This window comes from Daldinia decipiens (genome assembly GCF_022478715.1).
Source record: "Daldinia decipiens strain CBS 113046 unplaced genomic scaffold F4813scaffold_34, whole genome shotgun sequence".
NCBI classification, from domain to species: Eukaryota; Fungi; Ascomycota; class Sordariomycetes; order Xylariales; family Hypoxylaceae; genus Daldinia; species Daldinia decipiens.
In genome coordinates this window covers 340,634-353,480 of record NW_026054577.1, presented here as the reverse complement: position 1 = coordinate 353,480, position 12,847 = coordinate 340,634, and the positions used below count along the sequence as shown (strand labels likewise).

The window sequence follows — 12,847 nt, the reverse complement described above, 5'->3', positions numbered from 1 at the left end:
GAAGCAGGGCTTTCGTAATGCCGCTTGGGCAATGCTTGTCACGATACCATTCCTCCATATCTGCAAGTAGGTACTAAGTTACTTCAAGCGACCTGGGTGAAGGATCGGTGGCAGAGGAAAGTGACAAGTAGATACATGCATCTACATGACGATCGGAGTTCAAAGTCGCGAAAAGTCACCGGCCATGGGAAAGTGGCTCAAGGCTCAGTAAGCGTACAACGTGAACCGGGCCAATGTTGGTAAAAGTGTGTACGTCGGACTTATGCTACTTAGTTATGCAACCTTGTAGCATAAACCCTGGTAGCTTTACATAGCTTGAACCCTGTCGTTACATATGTATATGTATACGGAATAGTTTTATGACAGCTATGGACAAATCGATTTACGGTTGCCAAGAAACATCCTCTGATCAACTGATGTTTGCACAAGCTTGCATAGCGGATTGCAACCGCTCCGTCACTAATGCATCTACGGTATTGAACTCCTAAACTCCTTAAGCCTTAAAGCCTGCCTTAAGCCTTAGGCCTTAAGCTTTCCCATCGCTCTTTTTGACCTTCTCGACTAACCAACCCGCTAACTCCGAGTTATCTCAGCAAAATACAATTCGCAAATACAATTCCCAAATACAATTCCAACGTACGCAAGGGATTAAATCTTGTTCTTTTTTTTTCTTCTTTTGTTTCACCAACACTATTCTGAGTTGTTCTTTTTATTTCATTTTTATTTTTCAGGGTACATATTTTCCCGTGCCAAATTTTAGGGTCTTGGTCCAGATCCCGAACTCCATTAGAAAATACGGCGTACCTCGTACAATATGTACATAAATGCATTGCCCCATTTTATAAATTCCTCGGTACGTTTATGAGCTACGATACGTATTCTAGAATTCTAGAGGGCGGGAGATACTTGGCCCGTTTCTAGCGTAAAGCGCTATTTTGTAATTCCAACATAGGTATGTTAGCTAGGGCTGCTAAGTAGTTTTCGTATATACAATACCTTAACCTAGGTACATAGGTAAGTAGGTAGGTAGGTATTGTATGTATGTAGCTCGCATTCGTCTACAGCTCCTGAGTCCCGTACATAGGCCCTGAGGCTCTGCTAAAACGCGCTAATGGCAACTGAAAGTGTCATGATCTGATCTATCTGTATGTACTTTACACCAAGCATCATAATGATGACATTGCGCCTCATCGGGTTTGGCTGCTCAGCCATCGCGGGTTATCAGAGACATTTTTAAGTTTTGCCTTTTCCTTTCCTTTTTTTTTCTTTCCATCTGGCGACTACGTGATGTATGCTAGCATAGGTATGCACATTCTAAATAAGCATAAAGCCTTGGTTCCTTCTAAGCGACCTCTTGATGCAAGGTAACAAGCGGTAACCCGTACCTAGGTTAGATCCTCTGTGGAACACCCTACCTGCCTGCGAGGCGCTCCCCGTTTAGCGCATTCCCGAAGGAGAGGACTTGGCAGATCCGGAGAATCCTCTTATGGGTTTCCTGTTTGTCTTATGCAAATCGCCTTTTTGAACTACCGCTTTTCATGTTTAGCTTGGCTTTGCCATATAACGAACGCGTGGCTACGGGGAAACCCAGTCAACTTCAAGGTTCAACACCCTTATCGTTAGGTATACGACAGCGACTCGAACGACATAAGGCAATGATGATCTCACCATTTGCTTAGCTGGGCTTAATTATGTACATGGTCGCACATAATATAGTAAGTGATACTTTCACAGGCCATAAAAACATGAAAATGCAAGATGGTTCCGCTTTTGGCTAAAAGTGGGTGGATTTGGTGAGGAGCAACGGAGCAAAGAGGCATCCAAAATGCAACAGGTGCAGCAGATTTCAGCTCAATTCTAGAAGAGGGAATGCCAGTTAAATATTACTGGTTAAATATTATTGGTCAATGCAAGAGGTGGATAAAATATGGATAAAAGGTGGAGAATACATAGGATACATATGATCGCCCCTAGGACCCACAACAAGCTTTCCCAATATGGTCCAGTACCATGGGACAATTGGAAATGCCGTATCGGCTCCGGATGTGATTTATACATCGGCCGAATCGGAACGAAGCATTCGTGTTTGGATAGAATAGTTACATAACTATGGTAAAACCAAAGTAAGGTTAATTCCATACAAGGCAAGTCCACCTCTTAACTATTGCCGAATGGAGTATGATGGAGCAATGCACGCGACATTAATAGTGCTAAAGATGTAAGATGCATTAAATGATATAATGATATATGTACAAGATCCAGACCCAAGAATCCGGTTGAGGAGGGTTTGGGTTTTGATCGGGGATGGCTTGGGTGGCTGGAGTAAAAGGCGATCGATCAGCTCGCACGCCATCAAAGTTAATTAATCAATCGATCAATCAATGAAGCAAGCAAGCAGACAATCAGACAAGTTGCAGTTGCAGTATAATATTTTTCTATGGAAACACAAACAACAAGTAAAACACCATAAGAATGATGACAATAATAGCGGATCCTGTTGTTCGGTGCTCGGCTGCTACATTAGCGAGTCGAGCTTCGCTCTCCGAGGGAAAACCCCTAGCCCGAAAAATGCTACCATAGCAAGGCCCATGAATAATAGCATTGAACGTTTTAGGACATCAATCGAACAACATATCTTTCTTTCAGGCCATGTCACGATGTCACAAGCTTACTTTTGCATACCCGCCTACCGTTCGCCGTCCCTTTCAAAAATTGACTCATATTTGAGGTTCGTCAGGGAGTAACAGGGGCAAAAAGTCCCTCATTTCTCATGAAATTTCACGATCCGGCAGGCTATTGCATACGGTAGGTAGGTACCTAGGTAACCCTGTATCATGTACAATACAATGATTAGATCTCTGCAGCCCTGTTTAGCCCGGTGCAGTCTGTGTCACGAGAAGAGGAATCGAAATAAATGGAAATAAATCTCTAATCTATGTAGGTGTCTATGTAGGTGCTCTCCACAAACTCGTCCGCGATCGTCTGTGTAGGAATCGAGGACCACGAGTAGGTGCTTAACCTAGCTTCACATGCGAGGGGACGCCGATGGAAACGACCCAATTTCCTCTCGGCGGGTCGGCTTTTGTATATTAAAGCCGGCCGAGGATATTAATTGGATCGTGAAAGGGTATCACAGCATTAGCATACTCACCCTCTCACCCTCTTACCTTCTTACCCTCTTACCCTCTTACATACCTAGGCACCTAATTATCTACTACATACATACATACATAACAATGGGACGTGGATCAGCCTTAGTGGGACAATGTTTGAGGGCCACTTAGCTCATCAACTCTCTAACCTAAGGTTAGGTACTTTAGAGACTTCGAGATACAAACGGGGGCTGAGTTGTGGAAATCCGTGTGTTTGTGCTGGCGGAACTTGGTGAATCGACCGTCCGTGCTCCGAATCCCGGTTCTGGTCGACATCATCGAGTCTTTTTTACCAACATCGCGCTCTAACCTACATACTTGGGTATATGCAGTTGTAAGCAGAGTGCATCGTGAACTATTTCCGCGCGCTATCAAACGGTCACGACGCCTTGCTTTGCCGTAGGTATAATCTGAAACTCGGTCCTTCACAGCCACTTGTTAGTTGGTTTTTGGTGACGGATATATCGACTTGGCATCCCTAACTTGGCCATGTTAACTTCGGGTTTGAGAAGTTCGTATAGAATAATATAACTAGGTAGGTACCTACATGATGTAACCATGTGCTGTATCACCAACAACTAAAGCTACGCGTAACTAACTGAACTAAGTAGGTATCTAGAGGTATCTAGGTATGCATGAACGTAACACGTAATCTTCTAAAATTACCTATTAAGCCAAGCTTGTCTTTTCATAACCAGAACCAAAACCAAAAGGAGAAGACAAGCTTCTAGCCCTACGTGTATTGTACCGTCCCCACTACCTACTCCCTAACCAACTCGACCGAGGAACGTTACCATTTCCACAATCTTAGTCCAGAAAGAAAAAAACCCAATGTTTTAGTTAAACGCTTATGGCCCCGCCACGTGGAAATACCGCGGCTCTGCGTCTTATGTAGTAAGAGACAGTTAAATTTGCGCAACAAAAATAAAATAAAATTAAAAAACTATTTCGAAACCTATCGGCCCGTCTCGCAGCAAGGCTTCACGGAACCTTCTCAATGGCCGAGCTAGCAAAAGCTGAAAATGAGTAAGGCGGCAACGGGGCTAAGCTTGGCTCAAGACTCGAAAGAGAAAAGAAAGAAAGAAAAAAGAAAAAAAAAAGCTTGACAGCTCCGATGGAGCTTTGTTCCCGATAGCCTGGGTTGAGTGAGTGATTTTTACATAATATATAGCATCGCCGAGTTTTCTCCTTGGGACTCCGGGACCCGCAGCTTTTCGATTCGAACCGGCCGGAGATTTTTCTTCTTCTTGTAACCCTTGCGAACCGTGGACCGTGAACCGTGGACCGTGAACCGGGTTGTAAGATTAAGATTGCTGCTGCGCTGCCGATACCGCGGGTTGAGTTTCGCCCGTAGTCTTCTCATTCCTTTTGGCCGCCTGTCTATCCTCGGCGTCAGATTTCAGTTAGCTTGTTGCGTTGTAGGTGATAAGAGGTAAGAGGGGATGTTGGAAAGGGGATGTACCTACTTTACCTTTACCTACTTCCGTCCTCACCATCTATTGAGACAGATAGGCAAGTAGCCGGAAACCCTTATTATCATGTTAATCATATAAACCCTATCCCTCATCACCGCCCTATCTCGCATTTCCACCTATCTACCTATGTAGGTACATATGTATATGACCTCACGGAGAGATTCCGAACAGAACACATTACCTCACCTCTCACCAAGTGATGATCCATCTCGCGACAATCCGGTAACTCTCCGACGCGAAGAGCTTCAAAAGTCGTGCCGCCCGATTACGTCCCATCCCGGCGAAAACGGCCGGGGGAGAAATCGACTAGGTTAGCCAAGTCGACCTGCATGAGGATCCCGCTTCAGTCATCCCTTCGCTTGCCTTAGTAATTAACCTAGGTATGTACACCAACGCCGCGTGAATCATACATAGTAAGTTAGTAAGTAGTGTATCGGCCCTGACAAATGATATATTGTAGCTGCCCCAAATCCCACATCCCACATGGCCGACTTGCGGAAGCTGTAAATAGGTAGATATATAGTCCCTCGGTACACGTCTAACCTAGGTTAGGTACCTGCTTGAACCTCCGAGTACATTTAGCATACATGAGGACCACCGGTGTTCTTGTAGGTATACCCTTAGCACTATTAAATCGAGTATGTCTTAAATCCGGTATATACCCTAAAATGCCCCGAGGGCGGATGCTATGTAGTAAAGAGCTTTATAACAGCAAGGCAAAAAGCTCTCGCTGGGAAATTGGACATATGAACGGGTATAATTCTATGTACGGAATACGTAGGTAGGTAGGTATCTACTACAATCTAAAAATTCGCATCTACTCGCGTGAGACCTCTCCATATGCCCTTGTAATATGCAGCCCTCCCAAACAGCTATTAATAACAAATCTATAAATCCCATCCAACGTACAAAACTCCATTCTAACTAACAAGCAAGCAAGCAAGCACGCACGCACAAACACCTCTCTAGGTCCCTTTCTATTACCCTTGTCCCTCTTACATAGCAAGGCTAGCCAACGGTCTTCTATAGCTTGGCCTTGTCCTGGTTGCTCTTCTTCTTTAATCTTACAACGCCCTATAGATCCATCACAGGATGCTCGTTAGCCGGGGAAAACTACCACGAAATGATTGAAACGGGGGAACTCACCTCCTGGAACGCCGTGGCGAGCAGCGTCCCGTCGCGGCTATAGATCTTCTGCATAACCACGCCCCTGCCGTCTCCCGCCCAGGGACTCTCCATCTCGACGAACATCCACTCGTCGGCGCGCACCTTGCTCGGGTTGTGGAAGTAAATCGAGTGGTCTAGCGACACCATCATGCCCACCTCGGGCCGCTTTGCCGTACTCTCCAGCGTCCCGTACCCCTCCCACTCGTTCAGCTGCTCCAGATGCTTCCGCACGTCCGGCTCCAGCTTCCCGATGTCGTCCGGCCGCACCGGGTACCGCCATAGTCGGTGGATGCGGCTGACCGTGCCGATGAAGTACGAGTCGCTGACGTACGCCAGCGCGCTCAGGTGCGCCCTAAGACCGCCCTTCTCGCTGATCTTGCCGCGCGCGCGAACCCACTGCCACACGCGCTTCGTCGCGGGCGGCCTCTCGTCGTCGTCGCCGTCGCCGTCCCCGGGGGCTTTGCATCGGAAGCTCTGGAACGGATCGTCGCCGGCCCGGCGCAGGAACGGCGGGTCCTGGTAGTCGTCGGGAGGGGTCTGGGCGAGCGCCTCGGCCGGCACGGACACAGCGTGCGAGACCGACTCTTCGCCACCGCTGCCCTCGCGCACGAACGAGCACGTGACGGTGAAGATGGCATGGCCGCGCTGGCGGGCCTGCACGGTACGGGTGCAGAAGGACCGGCCCTCACGCACACGCTCAACATGGTACAAAATGGGTACACTAGAGTCGCCTGCTAGCACGAAGAAGCAGTGGTACGAGTGTACTACGAAGTTCGGCGGGACGGTGCGTTGGGCAGCCTACAAAGCCGTGGGGAGATCATGTTAGTCGGTTGGTTATTTCATCGCAGTCAGCTGACGGCTTGCATGACGCAGTCGTGTAGGTTAGATGGTTGGCTGTTGGTTGGGGGGGCACGACGAGTTATGCAAGCAGAAACTCTCCGTTGGGATCCCATGGGACTTATCGTACCCCAGCCCGCCTTATCCCGTCTTTGCATATGCGGGTGAGATGAAAGGGAAGAAAGTAGGTGTGGGAAGGGAGAGAAAAGGTTATGGTCGTTGGTCCTTGGGAGCACAGCACCGGGGCGAGGCAAAAGCCGACCGGATGCCGATCCCAGCAACCCTCCGCTCGGAGAGACGACGGTTGAGACGTCTTCCAACAGACCAAAATAAACAAACAGGCAGGCAAACAAGTGTCTCATACGAGATGGGGGCAAGGGGGAGGAGTACATAAGTAGCAACAAGCAAAAGCAGTAAAATAAATAAATAAATAACGGCAGAAATTAATAAAAATGTACATACAGCAAGCGTCTGCGCAATGACGGCGCCTCCGTAGATCCCCCGTGCGCCAGGTGGATGCCAGAGCTCGCGCGTATTGGTGAAGAGGTCCTACATATATAGCAAAGCACGAGTCAGCGGCGTTTCCCTCGTACACAAATAGACAACTACGCATAACACCAATACATATAACCAACCTAATTACATCATATAGTTATAGGTAGTATAGCAGTCATCGGCAACCAGCTGTAATAAATAATAAAAAGCAAAAAAAAAAAAAAAAAAAAACTCACAGGCCCGATGACGCCCAGCTCGGTTAGCTCGAGCGCGTTCTCGATAGGCGCCTTGGACGTGTCGAGCGGCGGCGGCCGAACCAGCGTTGGGAATACGCCCATATCGTCGGATTCGGATGCTTCAACTGTCTGTAGCCTCTTACGTCTCTCCTTCCCGTTCCTATGGCTTGCAGCGGGATTTGACAACCGATCTGGATCCCCGACGCAGACTCAGGGGTTAATGTCGCACGACGAGAGGCGATGTGATGCGATGTGATGTTTTGTTATGCCAGCTGATTAATGTTGGTTGTTGGTATGTTGGTATGTTGATGTTGATGTTGTATGTTATATGTTGTAAGTTGTAAGTTGTAAGTTGTAAGTTGTAAAATAAAATAATCCACAATTAGCTCAAGGACGTTACCTATAACGTATTCCGTACAATAGATGAAATTACAAAGAACAAAATAAAAAAAGAAACCTAGTAGCTAAGTAAAAGTAAATATGTAAAAACAAGCCTTCAAGATATCCAATCTAATCGACCTTCTCCTATTTGCGAGACTTCGCTTCCTCATGCGAAATCATGTAGCCGATAAGATCGAGGCTAAGGTTGTGGGCCAATTGTCTGCCTCAAAGCATCTGCTTACGAAATCCCCATGCCTCGAACTTTTTATTTCTTTTTTTTTCTACCGAGGCTCGGAATCAAGAGTGGACCACGGCCCGCAGCCCGCGCCAAGAACTCGCTGTCCAACCTAAATGTTCCCAAATGCCGGCCGACAATTTCCTTACACATGTAAAAGTCCTTAGGTTATTTCCATATCAAGGCACGGCAAGTATTAATAGCAGGCAGCAACTTATGGCACATGAATACATATGACAGCTCTCTTTGTAAAGACCCATGCGTACATACCTTAGGTAGGTAGTCGCCAAATACATACTACTATTTTACTATCTTCTTAATTAACATTTATAGTAGCTGGTAGCTAAGGCTATATACATACATACAAGACTCAGTTGCCTCTGAATTCATACATAATAAGGAACTTACTAAACAAATTGAATGTTAGCCCATTCACCTGACAGTCATTTTTATAATCGTCAAAGTAGCAATGCCTCATTTCATTCATACTCGTCTAATAACCCTTGCGCATGTGCCTCTTGTATATCATGTGCAGCCACGTCACTACCTACTAGCCAAGATTCATTACTCCTGGTCTTCAGACGAGTAGATCGGCTCCAAGCCATCCCACGCGTGAGGATCCCCACTGCCGAACTTCTCTCGTTGTGCCCAGTACTTGCCAGTGAACTTCCAGTACTCTACCCCCGTGATTTCACATGTCGTCTTCTCGAACCACGCAGGGGCGAATTCCTCGCCGTGTTGTTGCCTCGTCTTTCGCCTAGCTCGCTGCGCCTCTTCGAGCCGGTTCTTTTCGGACGCCGCCAAGTCATATTCGCCGTCTTCCATCGCTCTCTGATCCGGACGGTACCTGGAATCGGTGGGGGCAATCCATTGCTTGAGATTCTCGTCTATGTGGTTGAAAGTGAGCACAAATGGCGTAAGATTAAACGGGATGCCTTCAGGTCGGGAATTGGCTTCCCAGACCATGAAAGCTCGGCTGGGATCGCTAATGCTTCCTCGTGTGTCCTTCGGCTCTTCAACGGTAGCCTCAAAGCCGGGCGTAAGGCGAGCGTAGAGCTTGGAATTCCAACGGCCACCCAGGCTCATACGCGGCCGACCATCAGCGTCTAAAATCTTTCCAGAAAGCTGGTAGGCGCTGGATGCCTTCCAACCTCGCTGCTTGAAATCTAGCAAGCACGTCTCTCCGGTCGTCCAGTTCTTGATTTCCACGAGACCATAGTTGTCTACGACTGGGTTACCGGTAATGATGCCGACTACTTGCGATTTGGGCTTCTTCCACGTGAAGAAATCCTCTTTGCCGCCAGCAGTAGGACGTAACCTCAGGAACCAGGTGCCAAGGTGATATATATCGAACGATTTGCCCAAGAATCTAGAGTCTACTTTGGCTTCACCCCAGTAAGTCCACTTTGCGGATTCCGCATACGCTGCGCCGATGGGTGGGTGGTGGCTAACTTGCTCGATAAAGAAGCGGTAGCCTCTATCAGGTCTCGCGTACTCAAACGTCTCGCCCAAAAGCGGGTTGAATGGTTTCGCGACGCGACCAATAGTCGACGCGAATTCACTCGACGCGAAGGCAGCGACGTACAGCATGCGTTCGATCGAATCTGATCGATCTGCTGCCATATCTAGTAGGTCTGCATACTCCATATCTTCACCAGTTCGATATAGCAGAGAAGTTGGCTCGTTGAAGGATACTGGCAGCGTCATCTTGGTCATATCCTTACCGATCATAGATTTCAAGATACCCTGAAAGAAATCAGCACCTGAATATTAACTTGACAGTGTCTGCGAACTTACCCATAGACCAATCTTTGGTCGGTTGTCTTCATCCAATTTTAGTTTTGTCCTGAAGCCATTCTCATAACCTTTAAATGCACTGCTGACGTCTATCCCTGATATTACGACGTCCTGTCCGGAACCAGCGGACGGCACAACGTCAGACGGCGGCATCGGTTCTACATCGACTTCTCCTGCATCTACAGCATCGAAGAATTCCTCCTGCTCGGATTCTGAGTCGCTAGAGAGCTCGATAGCATGAGAGTGTAAGGTTGATTTGCGCCCTATGCTCTTCAACGACGGCGAGTGTAATGGGTCGGATATCTCATCCTCGTTGGCACCAGACACCTCCGCATGCGCGGCATTGAAACTATCTCTGGTAATTGGCCTGGATTCGCCAGTACTTCCCATGACTTCACGAAGTGCCCGTTTAGCTAACTTTCGCTTCGTTTCGGCTTCGCTGACTCTTGCTTCTAGGACTTCTTGTTCTGCGGCTACCTTAGCCATACTCTCTTCCCACATTTGCCGCATCTCAATTTCTTGCTCTAAACGATATTGCCAATGTGCGTCGCGATCCTTCGATATCCTAAGAAGGTCTCCCATAAGACCCTTTAGACTTCGGATCGCTGCGTCGTACGTCGCAAGCGCTTGCGCTGCTTTAGGATCCGAAAGTGATAGTGATGGATTCCGGTTTGCTTCCGCTTGTAACGCTGCGCTCACGGATGCTAGTGTGTCTAGTTGGAGCCTTGCTGACTGCGCAGTAATATTAAAAGCGTCCTTAGTTGCCGTCGGAGCTTCACCGCGGCTTGACTGATCTACGTATTCGTCGTCGTCGTCGTCGTCATCGACCTCGCCGGGGATTGTAGGCGCTCCGTTACTTTGTCCCTTAATCTCGGGGCTGTCGGCATCAACGAATTCGTCATCTACACTGCCCGTGGTACTAGCATGAGATACTCCAGCCCGCGAGCCAAATCCCTTCCCTACATGTATTGAAGAAAGGCGGGATAACTGTACACTATTCCTATGTTCACCTGTGCTTGCCACTTCGCTATGAGAATCGGTAATAGAAGGTTCTGCTGGTTTATAAAGGCTGTCCCGAGCCTGCCGTAACATTTCAGCACCTTGTGCCTTCTGTCGTTCTTCCTGCTTTGCTTGGTCCTTCATCCACTGGATCGCATTATTCAGTGCCCAGAACCATCGTTTAGCTTCGACTTCGTGGTTAGCCTTCAGCGTATACTTTACTGATGACTTCCCGATGATCTCGAACTTCGTCTTTTCTTCGGGGCTCATGTATAACTTGGCGATGCGCATACTAATGGCTCCCCGACAAGCATTTTCTGCGTCATCTTGGTGTTTATAATAACTCAGAACACCATTTTCAAGGACGAACCAGCGCAGCTGGTAACCTTTACGGTAGTTTGTCCACTTCTTAAGGTAACCCTTCATCTGTGGTTCGCGTCCAGCTAGAGGGTCCCCCGTGACAGCTGGTCCAGGGCCACCTTGCGAAGTCGCGTGCCCGAGTACCGCCTTCTCCTGGATACCACGTTGAGCAGCTACCGCAGCAGGTGATCGCTTAAGCATCGCCTTTGTAATATCATCGTTGGTAACCTGCTGAGGGAGTTTGCCTCTGCGATCCCGTTGGAATGGGTCAGCACCGTGAAGGAGAAGAGCTTGGATCAACTTCGTGTCTCTCTTGCGGGCGGCCTCATGAAGCAATGTCCCACCCGCCTGAACGGTCACGGGGTCACAAGGTAACTCGATACTATTGATGTCTAGGATTGTCTTGACACGGGGCTCCTCTAGAACCTGACCAAGGGTATCATAGGCTCCTGTTTGCACGAGCTCTTGGACTTGCTTAACTTTATCCTGCACGAATAAGGTCCTCGCGAGCTGCAGGTGTTGGAAGATATCGGGATTTCTTGCGACATCTAAAGGGAGCTTTCCCTGGTTGTTTGCAACGGCATCGTTGATATCCTTCTGTTCCAGCAGCAGCCGAACTACCGGTGCACGCCCCTGAGTAGCAGCCACATGTAATGGCGTATTCCCATCTTTATCCCGAGCGTTTACGTCAATATATCCGGCGCCATCAGAGAGTACGTATTCTACAACGTCGAATTCGGCGCACTGAATGGCAAGGTGCAGAACGGTCGTGTCATCCAGGGGTCCCGCATTTGCTCCACTGATAGAAGATGTACTCGCGCGAGGTCCGGATTCTGATGTTTCTCGAACAGCCTTGGATATTGCAGCTGTGTTCCCGCTCCGTAAAGCCTCGACGATACGGAACTTACGAACGGATTGTTCAAGTGACGAGCCCTTGTCGGCAACGGAGAGGCTGTACCGATTCGTGTTTAAAGAGGCGGGCTCGCGGGATGGGATCCGACCAACTGACATCTTTTGACTATGACCCTTGACGGAAGCTTGGTGGGACAGAGGAACGGCGGGGGCGGAGGTGCTCGTAATAGGAAGTGAAGCAAGCCCAGAGGTTTGCGATCCATCTTCAGAGATAGCATCGTCATCATTACGATTATCCTTGTCTTTGCGTCGGAGGAGGGAGAGGGCGGCTGACTTGGACCGCTTATGCTGGCTAGTTTTCGAAGCGAGTCAGTCAGTACAATGATTTAGGAGGGTATTTCTACATAGCAGAACTGATAAGTAAATTTACTTACCCTTCTCCAGTATCCGACATATTGAAATTAGATGATATAATCCCGGTACCGTTTGGTACCGAAATTGCAGACTGGTAGGCAACTTGTTTTAAAGAAAGTTGGCAGTGAAGATTTGACGGTGAAAGAAGATGTTAGTACAGCATATTCAATGATCGACGAGGAATTAGTAGCAAGATTAGAAGCGAAAGGTTAAAATCGGAGAGTGGAATTTAGTTGGGCAGTTAATAGGTTAGGAATGATAGAATGATAGAATGATAAGGTAGTTAGGATTGAATGTCAACGGTGTCTTTTCACAAAGACAAGCATTTTCCCCCCTCGTCACCAGAAATGACGTTTTTAGGTCCAAGTTGTTTTTAGCTCGAGTTGTTCGAGTGGTGCAGCTTCCGTCTCCAATCCTAGTGTAGAAATCCAGAAATTGAACGAGACG

At 47.9% G+C, this 12,847-nt stretch overlaps 2 protein-coding genes across 2 annotated transcripts; both read right to left on the bottom strand.

The window, feature by feature from the left end:
* Positions 1-5,348: 5,348 nt before the first annotated feature.
* On the bottom strand, positions 5,349-7,716 carry F4813DRAFT_369569 (Thioesterase/thiol ester dehydrase-isomerase). The gene is made up of 4 exons (XM_049244440.1): positions 7,363-7,716; positions 7,094-7,180; positions 5,774-6,592; positions 5,349-5,701 (listed from the first exon to the last, which is right to left on the bottom strand). Exons 1-4 carry the CDS (start codon positions 7,462-7,464, stop codon positions 5,651-5,653), a joined length of 1,059 nt encoding a protein of 352 aa, XP_049096807.1. The 5' UTR covers positions 7,465-7,716; the 3' UTR covers positions 5,349-5,650.
* An 826-nt stretch (positions 7,717-8,542) lies between these two features.
* Positions 8,543-12,440, bottom strand: F4813DRAFT_392352 (oxysterol-binding protein; the record flags this gene model as incomplete). Its single annotated transcript, XM_049247267.1, has 3 exons — positions 8,543-9,724; positions 9,776-12,338; positions 12,421-12,440. The coding sequence occupies 3 exons, from the start codon at positions 12,438-12,440 to the stop codon at positions 8,543-8,545; spliced, it is 3,765 nt and encodes a 1,254-aa protein (XP_049096806.1).
* Between the last annotated feature and the right edge of the window lie 407 nt (positions 12,441-12,847).